This window comes from Fringilla coelebs (genome assembly GCF_963513975.1).
Source record: "Fringilla coelebs genome assembly, chromosome: 3".
In the NCBI taxonomy this organism is placed as follows: domain Eukaryota; kingdom Metazoa; phylum Chordata; class Aves; order Passeriformes; family Fringillidae; genus Fringilla; species Fringilla coelebs.
In genome coordinates this window covers 60,187,449-60,200,266 of record NC_140030.1, presented here as the reverse complement: position 1 = coordinate 60,200,266, position 12,818 = coordinate 60,187,449, and the positions used below count along the sequence as shown (strand labels likewise).

Here is a 12,818-nt window from a genome sequence, read left to right as displayed (position 1 = left end):
TTTGAAGTCTCAAAGCTATGTCATAATAAAAACCCCTATGGAAAATGTTAGAAATAAGTTTTGCTTCTCCACCCCAATTTTTTTTTCATTAATTATCTGAAAAGGAGCTATTAAAAAGAAAGAAAACTCAACTCTACTTTGAATTTTAGTTGAAATTTTGGAATTAAGTACCATTAACTTCTCAGCTATTACAGAGTTGCCTTTATCACTGCTTATTGTACTCAACCATTTCTCCATGTCAAATCTCTTTTTGGAGTTCTGATGCAAGTTCACTCATTGTCAATCAAAGCTACAATTTATAAATTAATTCACTCTAGCAATTTTCCATTTGATGTTAATATCTCAATCTAGATTACTAAACCCATGAGACACACTGTGTGATTCACTGTGATCTGCTTCCTAGTATTACTAGGGTAAATTTTTGGCTGTATTTTTTTAAACCAGTCTGAAAAAGCTTTGGATCTATCTTTGTCTTAAATTGTTATCACAATTCAGTATTAGTGTATAGCTTTTTCTTCTTCCCCTCTACCTCCCCAACTCCAATTACTCTATACAGAGTTTTGCCTTTTTGGTAAAATCTTGTGTCACTCTTACAAAAAATGTTAAAACCAAGAGTAGCTTTCGCAAGTGAAGAGAGACAGTTTTCTTAAGTCTTAGAATAGGAGCTAATCCTTGCTGTGAGAATGGTGAGGCACTGGAACAAGATGCCCAGAGAAGTTCTGGGTGCCCCATCCCTGGAAATGTTCAGTAGGAGGTTGGATGGGACTTTGAGTCATCTGGTACAGTGGAAGATGTCCCTGCCCATACTGTGGGGGGGTGGAGAGAATGATGTGGAAATAGATGATCTTTAGGGTCCCTTCCAACCCAAACAATTCTGTGGTTCCAAAGTAATTAAAAGAGAAGCTGCCATCTATGTTTTGGTGCTGTATGGCCCAGCTGTGATAGTCCTGTGTTCTGTGCTGCCAAGCTAAGTGTCCTGTCCAGAATGTTTGCCAAAAAGGAGTAAATTAAGCAATATAAGAGGAAAGATGGCACACTGTATTTTCTCTTGCATTTCCCATTCCTCAAGCCTTAAACCATCTCTGTTTGAGTCTGTCAGGGTCAGACTTGGCTTCTGTGGCACTTTCTTTCATGACCCTCTTCACCTTTCCCTGAATCTGTGTATGGATGTTGAGCATTCATTGCATACTGCTGTGTGAAGAGTCGCTCCTTTATGACTTGTTTGGACCTGTTACGTGCTTGCTTCACTCTCTGATTCCTGTATTAGAAGAGATGAGGAGCAATCTGTGTTCTTTCTGGCCACTTCTGGCTTTACAGGCCTTTATCATGTCCTTCTCCCCAGAGTATTTTCTTCTGTAAAACTTATTCCATGTCTGCTTAGTTTCCTGAAAATATTTTTTGAGGAAAATTTGAGTTAATTTTTCTGGATTTTGTAAAGAGAAGTCTTGCCTTATAAAACTTCTGGAGTATTGGAAGGGTTCAGCAAGCTATTTTGACTCTTCCTGAACATAGTTTATGACTGTCAAGTGCTAAAGCTTAGAGTTGTCCTCACATTTACTGTCAGTAGCAAGGTAATAGGCACTGCCAGAATGGTTGCAATCAGTGGCTTTGTAGGGAGCACTGATAAAAAGTGTAGCATAACACAAGGGCTGTCAGTCTGAGATTGTATCTATACTGGGCACCTAAAGGTTAAACATAGTCTCTGTTTCCCTTCTGGTCAGGGTAGCTTACAACCCAAATTTACCCACGCGTTCTTTTATTACAAGGCAAAGCTTTCAGTTTTGTGCTAAAAAAAAAAAAAAAAAAGAAAGCAAAGGGATTTATGGATGGATTTGAATGGAATGAATGGATTTATTTTGAGGTAACATGAATGCATGAGTATGGAGCCTGTTTTTCCAGGCTAAATATATTAGTTGAAAATACTGAAAATAGAAACATGTTGCAAAAGCCTTTTTGTGCAACTGTCAGTCAGGGAGGATTACAGAGGGGACAGCAAAGCGCTCATTATCGAGGCTGAAGGCTTCACCATTTCCCTCTGTCCTGCTGTGACCTTAATGTGAGAGCTGCCCTTTGCATCCTGGCTGGCAGGCAGAGCCCAGCAATTTGTCCGGTACCTTCCCTGTGTGATGGGGAGACTGATGAGAAACTTCTGTACAGTTCTGGCTGCTCTTGGCAATGCCTGTGCTCAGCAAAGCTGCACCCAGTGCCTGTTGAGGCAGCACGTTGTGCTTGCTTCATCAGGATGCAGGTGCTCAGACAAAGCCATAGAAGAGTTGCTTACAACTGACAGCTTGAGGAGAGCTTACTGAATAAACAATCTGGTTAGGCAGGAGACATTTTTCCGTGGTGCTAATAAGAAGCTCTTGCTCTCTGATTTTGTGTTGTTTTGTTTATTAAGTGATTGATACTTCAGATGGTGGCAGTGTTATGACTAATTTTAAAATTACACGAGAGTAAAAAGTGGAATGAGGAAGTTTTTTCACATTTGTACTAAGCAATAGTACAAAGATCCCTTGAAGGCATTTTTTTGAAAACTAAGACCTTTGAGGTCTTTTCTGACCCCTAAAAGTGCCTCTCACTAGTTGATAACTAAACTTTTGTTTTGGAAACTTTTGGAAGGATTAACATGAAAACATTGATGATAGCTAACAATCAGGCATGTGGATCCTAGGAAGTCAGTTCTTACCTAGGATTAAATTATTAGTGAAATAAGTTTCTACTGCTGCTCTAGATTTAATTTTTTATCCTCCTTTAAAAGAACCTTGAATTTCTCTGTTAAGGTTATCCCTTGTTCTGTTTGTGATACTGCAGGAGGAAAATGCCATCTGTGATGTTACTGTGTAAAACCTTCCCACTGTGTTCTATATTAAAGAAAACCATGTATTTATTTTCTTCTCCTTGAACTTTTCTTACTTCTTTTGACCCTGTATCTGTCCTACTGAGCTGCTTCAGCTTTCAGCTGCCTTTCAGACCCTTTTCCCTTATTTTCATTTGCCTTCTCAGGTGCTGGTTCATCTGCTTATGAAGTAGTTATTTTCTCTTTCTAGTATACATTTGCTGTCTTGATTCCTTCCAGCGTTACCTTTGATTAATTTCTTCCAGTCTTGGAAATAGAGGAAATGATCTCTGATAGAGGAAGCTATCACACTAACTGTTATAAAATGATGTGGATGTAAATGACAGTGTAATGGCATGTACCGTGGGGTATGCCAAAGATTCTCATGCGACTGATTATCTTTCAAGGCTTGGGAGGGATGAAATTGATGTGTGCAGGGAATCTTTAGATACTAAAAGTGTCAACTATATAGACCCTGAAGAGGAGACCAGAATAAGAGTGACTTTTTTAGGTGGGAGGGTCAGTTTTAAGGTGATGAGGCAAGATGACTTTGGCAGTCCTATCCTAACAGGCTATCCAAGGTCCCAGGGAGCTCCTTAATGGGATGAGGGTTGTAGCTGAACCTTGGTTCTGCGCTGAGGTGCCAGGTGCTGCCTGCTTGTGAGTCGCCCAGCAGAGGAGAGGACATGATCATAACAACACTGTGTCTTTGAGGCAGTGAGCACTGATCCCCATATTCCTGCTAGGGAAGGAAAAGCTTTTGTACTTGCGAGTTCTTCCTCTGTTCAAGTGGCTTGTGCTCCTCCCGCTTCCTGCTGTCAACTTTTGCCATTTTATGAGCTGTCCTGGGAATCTGTTCGGAAAGTAATCCCTGTCACATTCCAGCTTCCCCTCCCCGTGCCTTCCTCAGTCCCTTGCCCTATCTGTCTCATCTTCCTTGCTCTCTGCCCCCTCTGCCCTGCTGTGTCGGGCAGTTCACTGTGGTATCACAAGAAAAGAGATGACAGATACCACTGTCTGTTGACTGTGGTATCACAGGAAAAGAGAGTGAGGGAAGAAAAAAGAGGTGGCGAGTTGTAATGAGTTAGCTAATTGGTGCTTTATAGTAAGTAAATCGTTTGCTAGTGTCCAATGCAGAAGTTGAGCAAAAAGCGTGGAACTGCTTAACAACTCTGCTCCCAAAACACACCTCCCTAGTTTTTGGGGAATCAGGTATGCCGCTGCTGGATGGCTGACTATAGAAATGTTAATTCTCTCTGAATAGAAAACCGATAGTTATGGCTGGGACCCAAGCCTCACCCTTAACTCATTCCAAGTTGTCTCTTTCTTCCCCTCAATTCTTATACAAAATCACTTTCTTAATTGTGGAAACAGACAGAGATTGGTATCAGTGCAAATCCTTAAGTGTAAGCTCTGTCCTAATGTTTTTGCATGAATGCAAGGTATTGAATGTCTTCAGGGGTGCTTTGCGGGGTGGTTATTTTAGACAGAAAAGTCTAGACAGTTCTTAGGATCTATTGCACATCTCTACACTTGCCAAAATTTGGGAGAGAGTTCTGTTTAAATTGCACTGCTGTTCATCAGAAAGGTTTTCACAACACACATAGCACTAACTGAATTAGTCTGTTTCTTTCACTCTCCCTCCCCCAAATAATCTCTGCTACTAGTATTCTAAAACTTGAATAATTTTCTGCAATTGCTATTTTTATTTATACCTTTCCTCATTCTCTAACAATTACATAAATAGAAAGGACATTCTTATGTGCATGGTTTTGTTGTATGTGCAATAATGTAAAGATTTCGCACACCTGATTGAGACAAATGCTTTTTAAACACATTTTGAGCTGAAAATTAATAGATTAGCTTTGAGAATGGCTCTTCAGTGGATACAGGAGTTACCTTTTTTCAATGTCAGTCTTGATTGTATTTTTTCAGAAATACAGAAAACTACTTTCTTGCTTGAATCTGCTGATATTGCACTGTTGAAAATGATCTGGCATGTAAGAAAGTATCTAAGTAATGAAAGAAATTATCTAAGTAATGTCGACTTGCTCTTATTGTTTTTAGTTCATCTAAGTTCTTCAGCGATATCCAGACATTGCAATTGACAATACCAAGTCTCCATAAGGCTCTGAAGTTCATGGACAAAATACATGGAAAGAGTATAGATATGTGGAAGAAGGGAAAAATTAGCAGTTCATTTAGACTACTAGTGACATTTGAATGTTGATTTTAAGACTTTGCTTAAATATTATTAAAATTTATTGAATTGGGTTATGAGTCCTTCTTCCTCCATCCTCCCTTCCCTCTTGGAAGTGTGGTTTGCACATGATGTGTTTGATTCACATGTGATTAGACATTTCATTCATATCATGGAAAATTAAACTATAGGCTATAAAATGTGGTTGCAATCTCAATTAAAATGTTTAATATTTTCCCCTAGGTTTCTTAGTAAAAATAATAACAATTTTCCTAATGCTGGTAAGGTCATCTTAAACTATCTACCAATACATGAGTTTGTGGGTCTGTCTTCACTTCCTGCTTTGCATAGTTTTGGTCATTTAATCTTAAGAACGAGTCTAGCTAAGCAGTTGTGCCACTGTGTTGCCTATTTTGAGTCAATATTTGTGCAATTTTGTAATATCTTATTTCATATAGTCCTGCAGTGTGGTTATAAAAGTACTGTTTTTAAGGGCTCTTGATTTAAAAAAAAAAAATTAAAGTAGCCCTTCAAGTTTTTAGTAGACCTTCAAAAAATGGACAAGCATGAGTTAAAAAAAGCACAGGCAAACGAAGAGCCATAGCTGTATTTTTTGGGGAGGATATATACATTTGAATCTCCATGTTTCAGCATAGAATGAAGTTCTAGAAAGGATAGTAGACAAAATCCAAACTGCATTAAAAAAAACGTAAAAAATAAAGCCTTTACTGCATGCTGAATGAAGTGTTTTATTTTAGGTGTTTGTGTAGTTTGTAATGGAAACTATGGGCTTACAAGAGCAAATGATGGGAAACAGTGGTCTGTGAGGCAGCAATAAAAATTGGGAATGCCAAATATGTGCACTGTATGTCAGCCATGGTTGTGAATTTGTTTGAAAAAATAAATTGTTAAACAATGAAGGCCAGTTTTTTTTTTATTTTTCCTGGGAAAAGAGTTTGTATAGCCTAAGGAGGAATTTGGTGCCTGTGGGAAAGAGAACAGTGGGCTCAATTTTCAAAATTTGCGCAGCTTTGCCAAGACATATGGGAAGAAACAAGAGTGCACCCTGAACAACTGTAGCCCTGGGAGACACTGCTACACTTGCATGCATGGGTTTTTCCATTCATAATTACGCTTAAAAATCAAGCTGTGCGCGCTGGTAGCTCTGCTCAGGGAGGAGTCGAGCTTGTTCAGCCAGATGTTGATTTACTCTGTTAATTAAGCTTGCCTGAGTGGTGTGAAGGGGTGTCTGTCCTCGGTGACTTGGAAGGGTGAGTGGTGTGTGTTCAGCTGTGTGTTCAGTCAGGCTGTGCCTTGGGGAGCCCATCCTCTGCTCATCTGCTGTGAGCAGGCGCTGTGGGGAAGCAATGCCTGCTCCTGCCGCTCTTTGGGTATGAATATGTTTCATGTGACTCCTCAAACCCTTTGTGATTTGAGTCAAGTGTTTTCTTGGTGGCAGAGTGTGCTGGGAGTGCTTGTTTTCCAGGCTGCTGCTGCAGCTCCACGAGTGGAGCCGAGTGCTGGTGTTTTGGCTCTCATTTCTCTGTAGTTCAGGATGCTGTTCGTGTTTCTCATCTGCTGCGTTCGATATCCTGTCCATCTCAATGGTTTCCTTTTGAACCGGAATTGTGCATAAACATCCTTTATTCAAGTAAAGGTTCAACCTTTTTTTAAAAAAGGAATGGTGAAACAATGTAGCTGTATTGGACAATACAAAGAAGACGTCAAATGTGTTATTTGAATTTTTGCTCGTGTCAACTGTTTTCAATGAGCGTGGTGTATTCCTGTGAAACAGACCTAATTGGGTCTGTTCCTTTTGCTCCAGCCAAAATACTGTAGGGGAACAGTTACAAGAGCACTGAAACATTTAAAAAATAACACATCCATCCAAATTCTCCCCCAGATTGTTGCTGTTCACAGGCTCTTAAACAACAAAGGAAATAAGGAAAATACACAAGGAAACAGGATTAACACATGAAGCTTAGAGTAAAATAAGATGAAAACCAGAAATGCTTTCTGTAATCACTTGGGAAAACCTACTGTAGAGAACAGGATCATAGAATCACTGTTTAAAGTGAGGATTTCAGGGATATTGCTGGGACAAAATAGTCTAAACTGTTTTAAAAATACTTCTAGAGAGAAAAAACCAATTACATTTTTTACTGGTGTGTGTTGTTGATCCTCAGAAAGGGGAAGCAATGGCTGCTTCAGGAAGCTGCAGGCTCTTGTAAATCAAGGTAATAATGAGACTTGAGCCAAACATCCTTTTGATTGCTTTGCCTTTGTGTTTTATTTTTTTGGTCATTTTCCTTCTTATCATTTTATGCTTTTGATCCTTGCTTGTTTAACAGGCTTTGGGCAAGATCTTTTTTCTTGCCTTGCCCTGGACCTGGACATTTTTTTTTGGACAGTTTTTTTTTGTTGTTGTTGCTATGGATGCCCCTCAGGGTTTGGGCTACCCTGATGTGTATGTCCCTTGGTCACTTTGCCTATGCGGACAACAAAGGCACATTTTTACTGGCTGAGCTTGATCCACAAGTAGCAGGCAGGTTGTGCATTGACTTAGGTGACCCAAAGATCCCCAGAACTTATGTGCTCTATTTCTATGCTCTTATGGCACAACCTCAGCCACACTGCAAGTTTCCTTCATAATTTTGCATTGTATATTATATGAACTTAAAACTTCTGCCTTTTGCAAGGTTTTGTTTTGTTTTGGGGGGGTTGTTTGTTTGTTTCTAACATCCCCTTGTTTCTCTTTTGTGTTTTGGTAGGCCTGGATGATTGCCTGCAGCAGTATGTGCACAAATTTGAACGGGAGAAGATAAATGGTGAACAGCTGTTACAGATCTCTCACCAGGACCTCGAAGACTTGGGTATCTCACGGATTGGACACCAGGAACTGGTTCTAGAGGCTGTGGATCTCCTGTGTGCACTGGTTAGTCATGCTGTGAAGGGATAGGCAAAGAATTTCTTGAAGGGCTTTTTGGGGTGAATAACCAAAGCAAAATTGATCAGACCAGAATACCTTTGTCTCTTGCTTTCTGTTATACATCACGATAAAAGAAAAAAGTGAGAATTTGTTTAATTCTTGCAAGTTTTGTATTAATACCTCTCTAACTTTTTCCTGATAAGAGACGACTTCAATTCATTTGCTTGCATTTCCAAAGGAAGAAGTTGTCTGAGTGATGTTGCTAGATCTTGGGGCTCCCGTTAGTGAACAGTTTGTCTTAGAAGACAGAAAACACACTACTTAAATGACACAAGTTCCTCACATCAGTTGAAATGGGTTTAAGGTAATTCTGTAGCAAACCTAGGAAGTGAATAAAAATTAATTCTTGAGATGGGGATGTTTAGCCACCTCAGTTGCAGTTTAGCTGAACTCTTCACTGGATTCAGAACTTAAGCTGTTCTTTTGTCCTACTCCTGATATTTCACTGCAGATACTTTGAAAACAAACATGCTTTGAAAAGCATAAGTATATTTTGGATTGTTTTACTAGAGCAGGCTTTATTTAAAAGCCATAATCTGGTCACAGCCTTGAAGGCTTGTTTGATGCAGTACAGTGTAATAAGCACCAGAGGTATATATAATTACATCAGGGTGGAGGGTGGGGAAGCCTGCCTGATGATTCCTTGGCCAGCAGTGGCCTGTCTTTCCTACATTAGGCAAGGTTTGGAGCAGTGAACACATGCTTCTTAAAATGGAGAGTGTTTATTGCCTGAGTGATATGTGCTTTATTTGCTGCAGAGAGGTGCTACAGGGAGTGTTCCTACTGCACAACCTGGAGCAAATTGTACTGAAAGAAGCATATTTAATGAAATCTCTTCAAACGATCTAAAATGTTTCTGAAAAAGTTACTCTTATACTTGAAAGACATTTTATTTCCTTTAGGTATTTGATCTACCAAAAAATTTTAACATTAACTTGAAAACCTAATAGAAGAATGTAGGTGGACTGTAAAGCAGTTCATGGTGTAGGAAGGAACTTGTTGGGCAAGTCTGGGGGTCTGGTGAGTGAGTAAATGTATTGTTGGCTGTATAGGGTCCTGACTGAAGTCATCTATGTGGTAGTCCCCAAAGGCACTTTTTTATTCTCTTAAAAATGTTAGAATAAAGTGAACAAAGCTGGACAACTGCCAGAACCTAAACCTGTGTTTTATCTCTTACAATTTCCTTCTAATTTCCTTTGTAGACAAAAGTTTTGACCTCAGACCCATTTCTGGAAATCCTTTGTGAAATGCAGCTCAAGTTAATGCATTAGACAGATACTGCATATTACAGCTGAAATGTACTTGTTCCCTTTTTAAGAGGTGAAGGAAGAATTCCTGTGTTTTCAGTTTGCCCTTTGCCACCTTCTTGATGCCTGTTCCCTTGAGTTTTTGAAACTGCATAGAATCACCACTGATTTTGTTTCCAAGGGATACTAAATGCTAATGACAGCTAATTTTTTTTTGTTGTTTCTTTTTGTGCAAGAGAGAGGTTTCCTGATTCCACCTGTGTTAGTTCTTTAAAAGTGGGACTGTTTATTGTTTAATGAATGTTTTGTACATATGCTGACACTTCCCCAGCATTTGGGGCCTTGTAAGCAAAGGAACTATTTTTTTTTTTTAATTTTTTTTTTCTTTTTTGACCCTACTGTCACCCCCACTAAGCTGTCAGTTGGCAATGTAGCATTGCCTGGGCCAGCCTGATGTCACTCTTTGCAAGGTTGTCATTCTTGGTGGAGAAAGGCTGAGAGGGGATTTTGGTGGTTTCTCAGTCCTGGAGTTCCCAAGAAGAATTTCCCCTTTTATCTAGTTTTGCCTTGGCAGTTTCCCAGCTAAGTTTCCTTCAGATCAGTGCTTTGGTTTCCTCATACCACAAGAACACATGTGGCTCTACAGACAGTGAGGAAGCTCTCTTTGGAACCTCTTTCTCCTGCAGTATCTCTTTTCAAGCATTTACCATAGAGACCTTTGTTCCAGCCTCCACAGATCAGTCACTAAATAGAGTGTGAACATCGTCCTTGCCTTGACAAAATACACCAAATGCACCTGATTTTTTAATTTAGTTTTTCTAGGGGCTGAGTAGTATTTGGCAGCACTGAGCTAAAAATATGTCTGGAAGTTTCTGGTGTGAAAAGGAAATAATTGCATCTTTCTCTACTGCTTTGGTGATGAAGCAGTGTTCCCTCGTGTTCTCATAGCAGTGGCTGCATATGCAGCATCTTGAAGAGTCAGCAGGAGAGTGTAGACTGGAATACAACGTTTCTGTTGCTGTTGAGTTGGTTTAATAGAATTTTCTGAACAGGTGTTGAAGACTTATTTGAGGAATTTAGAGGATATATCAAAGAACCTGAATTCCCCCTGAAAAGGGAAGGAAAAAATCATCAACTTGAGTATTTCAACTTTTTGTTGACAATACTTCTTGGTGGGAGGGGGAGGGAAAGGGTTGGAAGAAAGATCATGTTTCTTTGTTGATTGAAGTATCTGGGGGAGGGGGGAACAAACATACATAACTTTCCTTTTCAAACCACAAAAGCAGGGACAGAAAACAAGCTTTTGAGGGCTTAATGAATATAAAGCAATGTAAGCAAGAAACTATGCAAATATTTTCACTTTTAATGTGTTCTTTGGATTTGGTTTCTGAATGTTTGCCTACACTGTATCATGGGAGAGCTTGGAAACAAAATGCAGTGGATTTTTCTTGAGATTAGAACAAAGAGATACTAGTTATATACAATTTAAAAAAAACACCCCAAACCCTGAAAAAACACATAAACCGAAAGAGGACATAGTTGTGCCTTTCATAGTTTTACTGGTGGAAATGTTCTGCCAGCGTGTTTGCAGCATAACAAAATGTAACATCATAACATGAAAAAAAAAAAGCATTCATGAAGACTTACCCTTTGGGTCATTGTCAATATGCACTGCCACATAAGATTTTAGTTTTTTAGAGGCTTCAGATTTTGTGCTGTTTATTAGGAAATTTGCTACTCCAGAGGATTCTTTAGAATGCATTTTTGTTGATAGGAAAAGAGCAAGAATGGGTGACTGTGACAGTGCCTTGTGTTAATTCTTTATATAGCCTGCAGTGAGTTGGGTCAGCATCTGAGCAAGCATATGAACTGGTTTTATTCATTTTCTGTTCCCAGAGCAGGTTTTTAGTTCAATCAGCCAGCATGCACAACTCATCACATTGCAGCATGTGAACATGGCTGTGAAAGGGAAGAGGATGCTGTCCCTGGGCAGTAGCAGAGCTCTTCAGCAGCCCAGTTCAGCTCTGACACAACTGCTCTGCTCTTTTGACTTCAGTTAGCCACATTTGGTTTTTTGTTTCGTTTTTTATTTTTTGTTTGTTTGCTGCCTGACCTTGAGCCATTATTTGGTCAGATTACTTTTTCTCATTAAATGTGATGGAGTTTAGAAGGAGTGAGCTCATGTGCTCTCTCCTGCACGTGTGGGTGCTGCCTCTCTTCCAGCCCTGCATGTGGCTCCCCAGGTTAATGAGTAATAGCCTGGGAATGTTTGACATCAGGTGCTCTTGACCGCTGGCTTCAGCCTGTGTTTAGGTTAAAACAACTTTGATGTTTAAAATCGAGAGCGATAGTAACGTGCAGCCTTTTTTTTTTGGTTCATGAGCAACATCTAAAACCTTTTGGTTGCTCAAGTAATAATTTGTTAACTCTTGTAGCCTTAATCCTGTGGAAATATTTCAAGAAAAGCCTGCTAAGCTTTGCTCTTCAACTGTGTGTCACTGTGAAGGTTGTTTGGTGTGCTGCCACAATATCAGCATTCCTATCTGTCGTGGATTGGGGCTACAGTTCTATGACAAGTTAAATTAATCCAAGTCAGCTGCTGTCTCCACCCCCTCCTGTCCTCTGATTAGTGATCCTTTGTGCTTGCACTCACCTGACCCTGAAGTGAGCTACTTCAGGGAGCTAAACCAAGGGATTAGGTTTCTTTGTATTGTTTAGATCCCCAAGCCAACCCTCCCAACAGACTGGACATGGCAAGTGAAGGAGAAAGAATAGCAGGTGATGTGAAAGCTGGTCAAGAGAGTTTCAGCTTGGATAAAAGCTGAAACTTGCTGTAGCTGGTGAAGGGGCAAAATGCTTTCTGTGTATTAGAGCAGACAGTGAGGAGACTGGTGGAGCAGAGGTGGCTTGGGTTGGGATGACTCCTATTTCTGGGCTAGTTCATCCACTAGGGCTGATCCACAGTTGTCCAATTTGGTGTCCAGGTACTCAAGAGCTGCATACTCTGTGTTGTGCTGGGTAGGTGTGGTGCTTGGTCAGGACCTTTCCTGAAGCACAAACTGCTGGTTTAGCAGTGGAGGTGCACTCTCTAGAGCCTTTGGGGGAAGCTGTAGGGAGGGAACATCGAGCAGTGACTTGGAGCTTGGCTGTGATGTGCTCTTGAGGGTCTTTTGGGGACACAAGTTGCAGTTATGAGCTGGAGCCCCTGCATCTCTAGAGGCTGCACATGTGTTGCTGAAGTCACCCTCCAAACTGAGAACTACTTGACAATTATTTAAAACCTACCTGAACTGGAAGAGTCACACCAGACTCACCTGTGGTATAAATAAGGTGAAAGGGGTGTGATAAGGGGTATGTGAATGTTTTAAGGCCAAGCCCAAAATCTTACCTGCTATATCAACACATGTCCTCTTAAATGCTGGTGCCATCTCTAATCTCAAGTACCCACAGGTGGTTGGCTGAGTTTCTGCATCTGAATGACAGAAAGAAAGATCTGGAGATTCTTAATTACATGAAAACTCTCAAGTTCTGATCTGGGTGGTAGGT

At 40.2% G+C, this 12,818-nt stretch overlaps 1 protein-coding gene across 2 annotated transcripts in view; it reads left to right on the top strand.

Annotated features, from left to right (window-relative positions):
* The window catches only part of CNKSR3 (CNKSR family member 3), a 56,776-nt gene that overhangs the window by 20,137 nt on the left and 23,821 nt on the right, over positions 1–12,818 (top strand). For both annotated transcript variants that reach the window (XM_084202806.1, XM_084202805.1), the window contains exon 2: positions 7,808–7,971. In XM_084202806.1, coding sequence (XP_084058932.1) covers positions 7,808–7,971 — 164 coding nt within the window. The remainder of the gene's footprint in view (positions 1–7,807; positions 7,972–12,818) is intronic.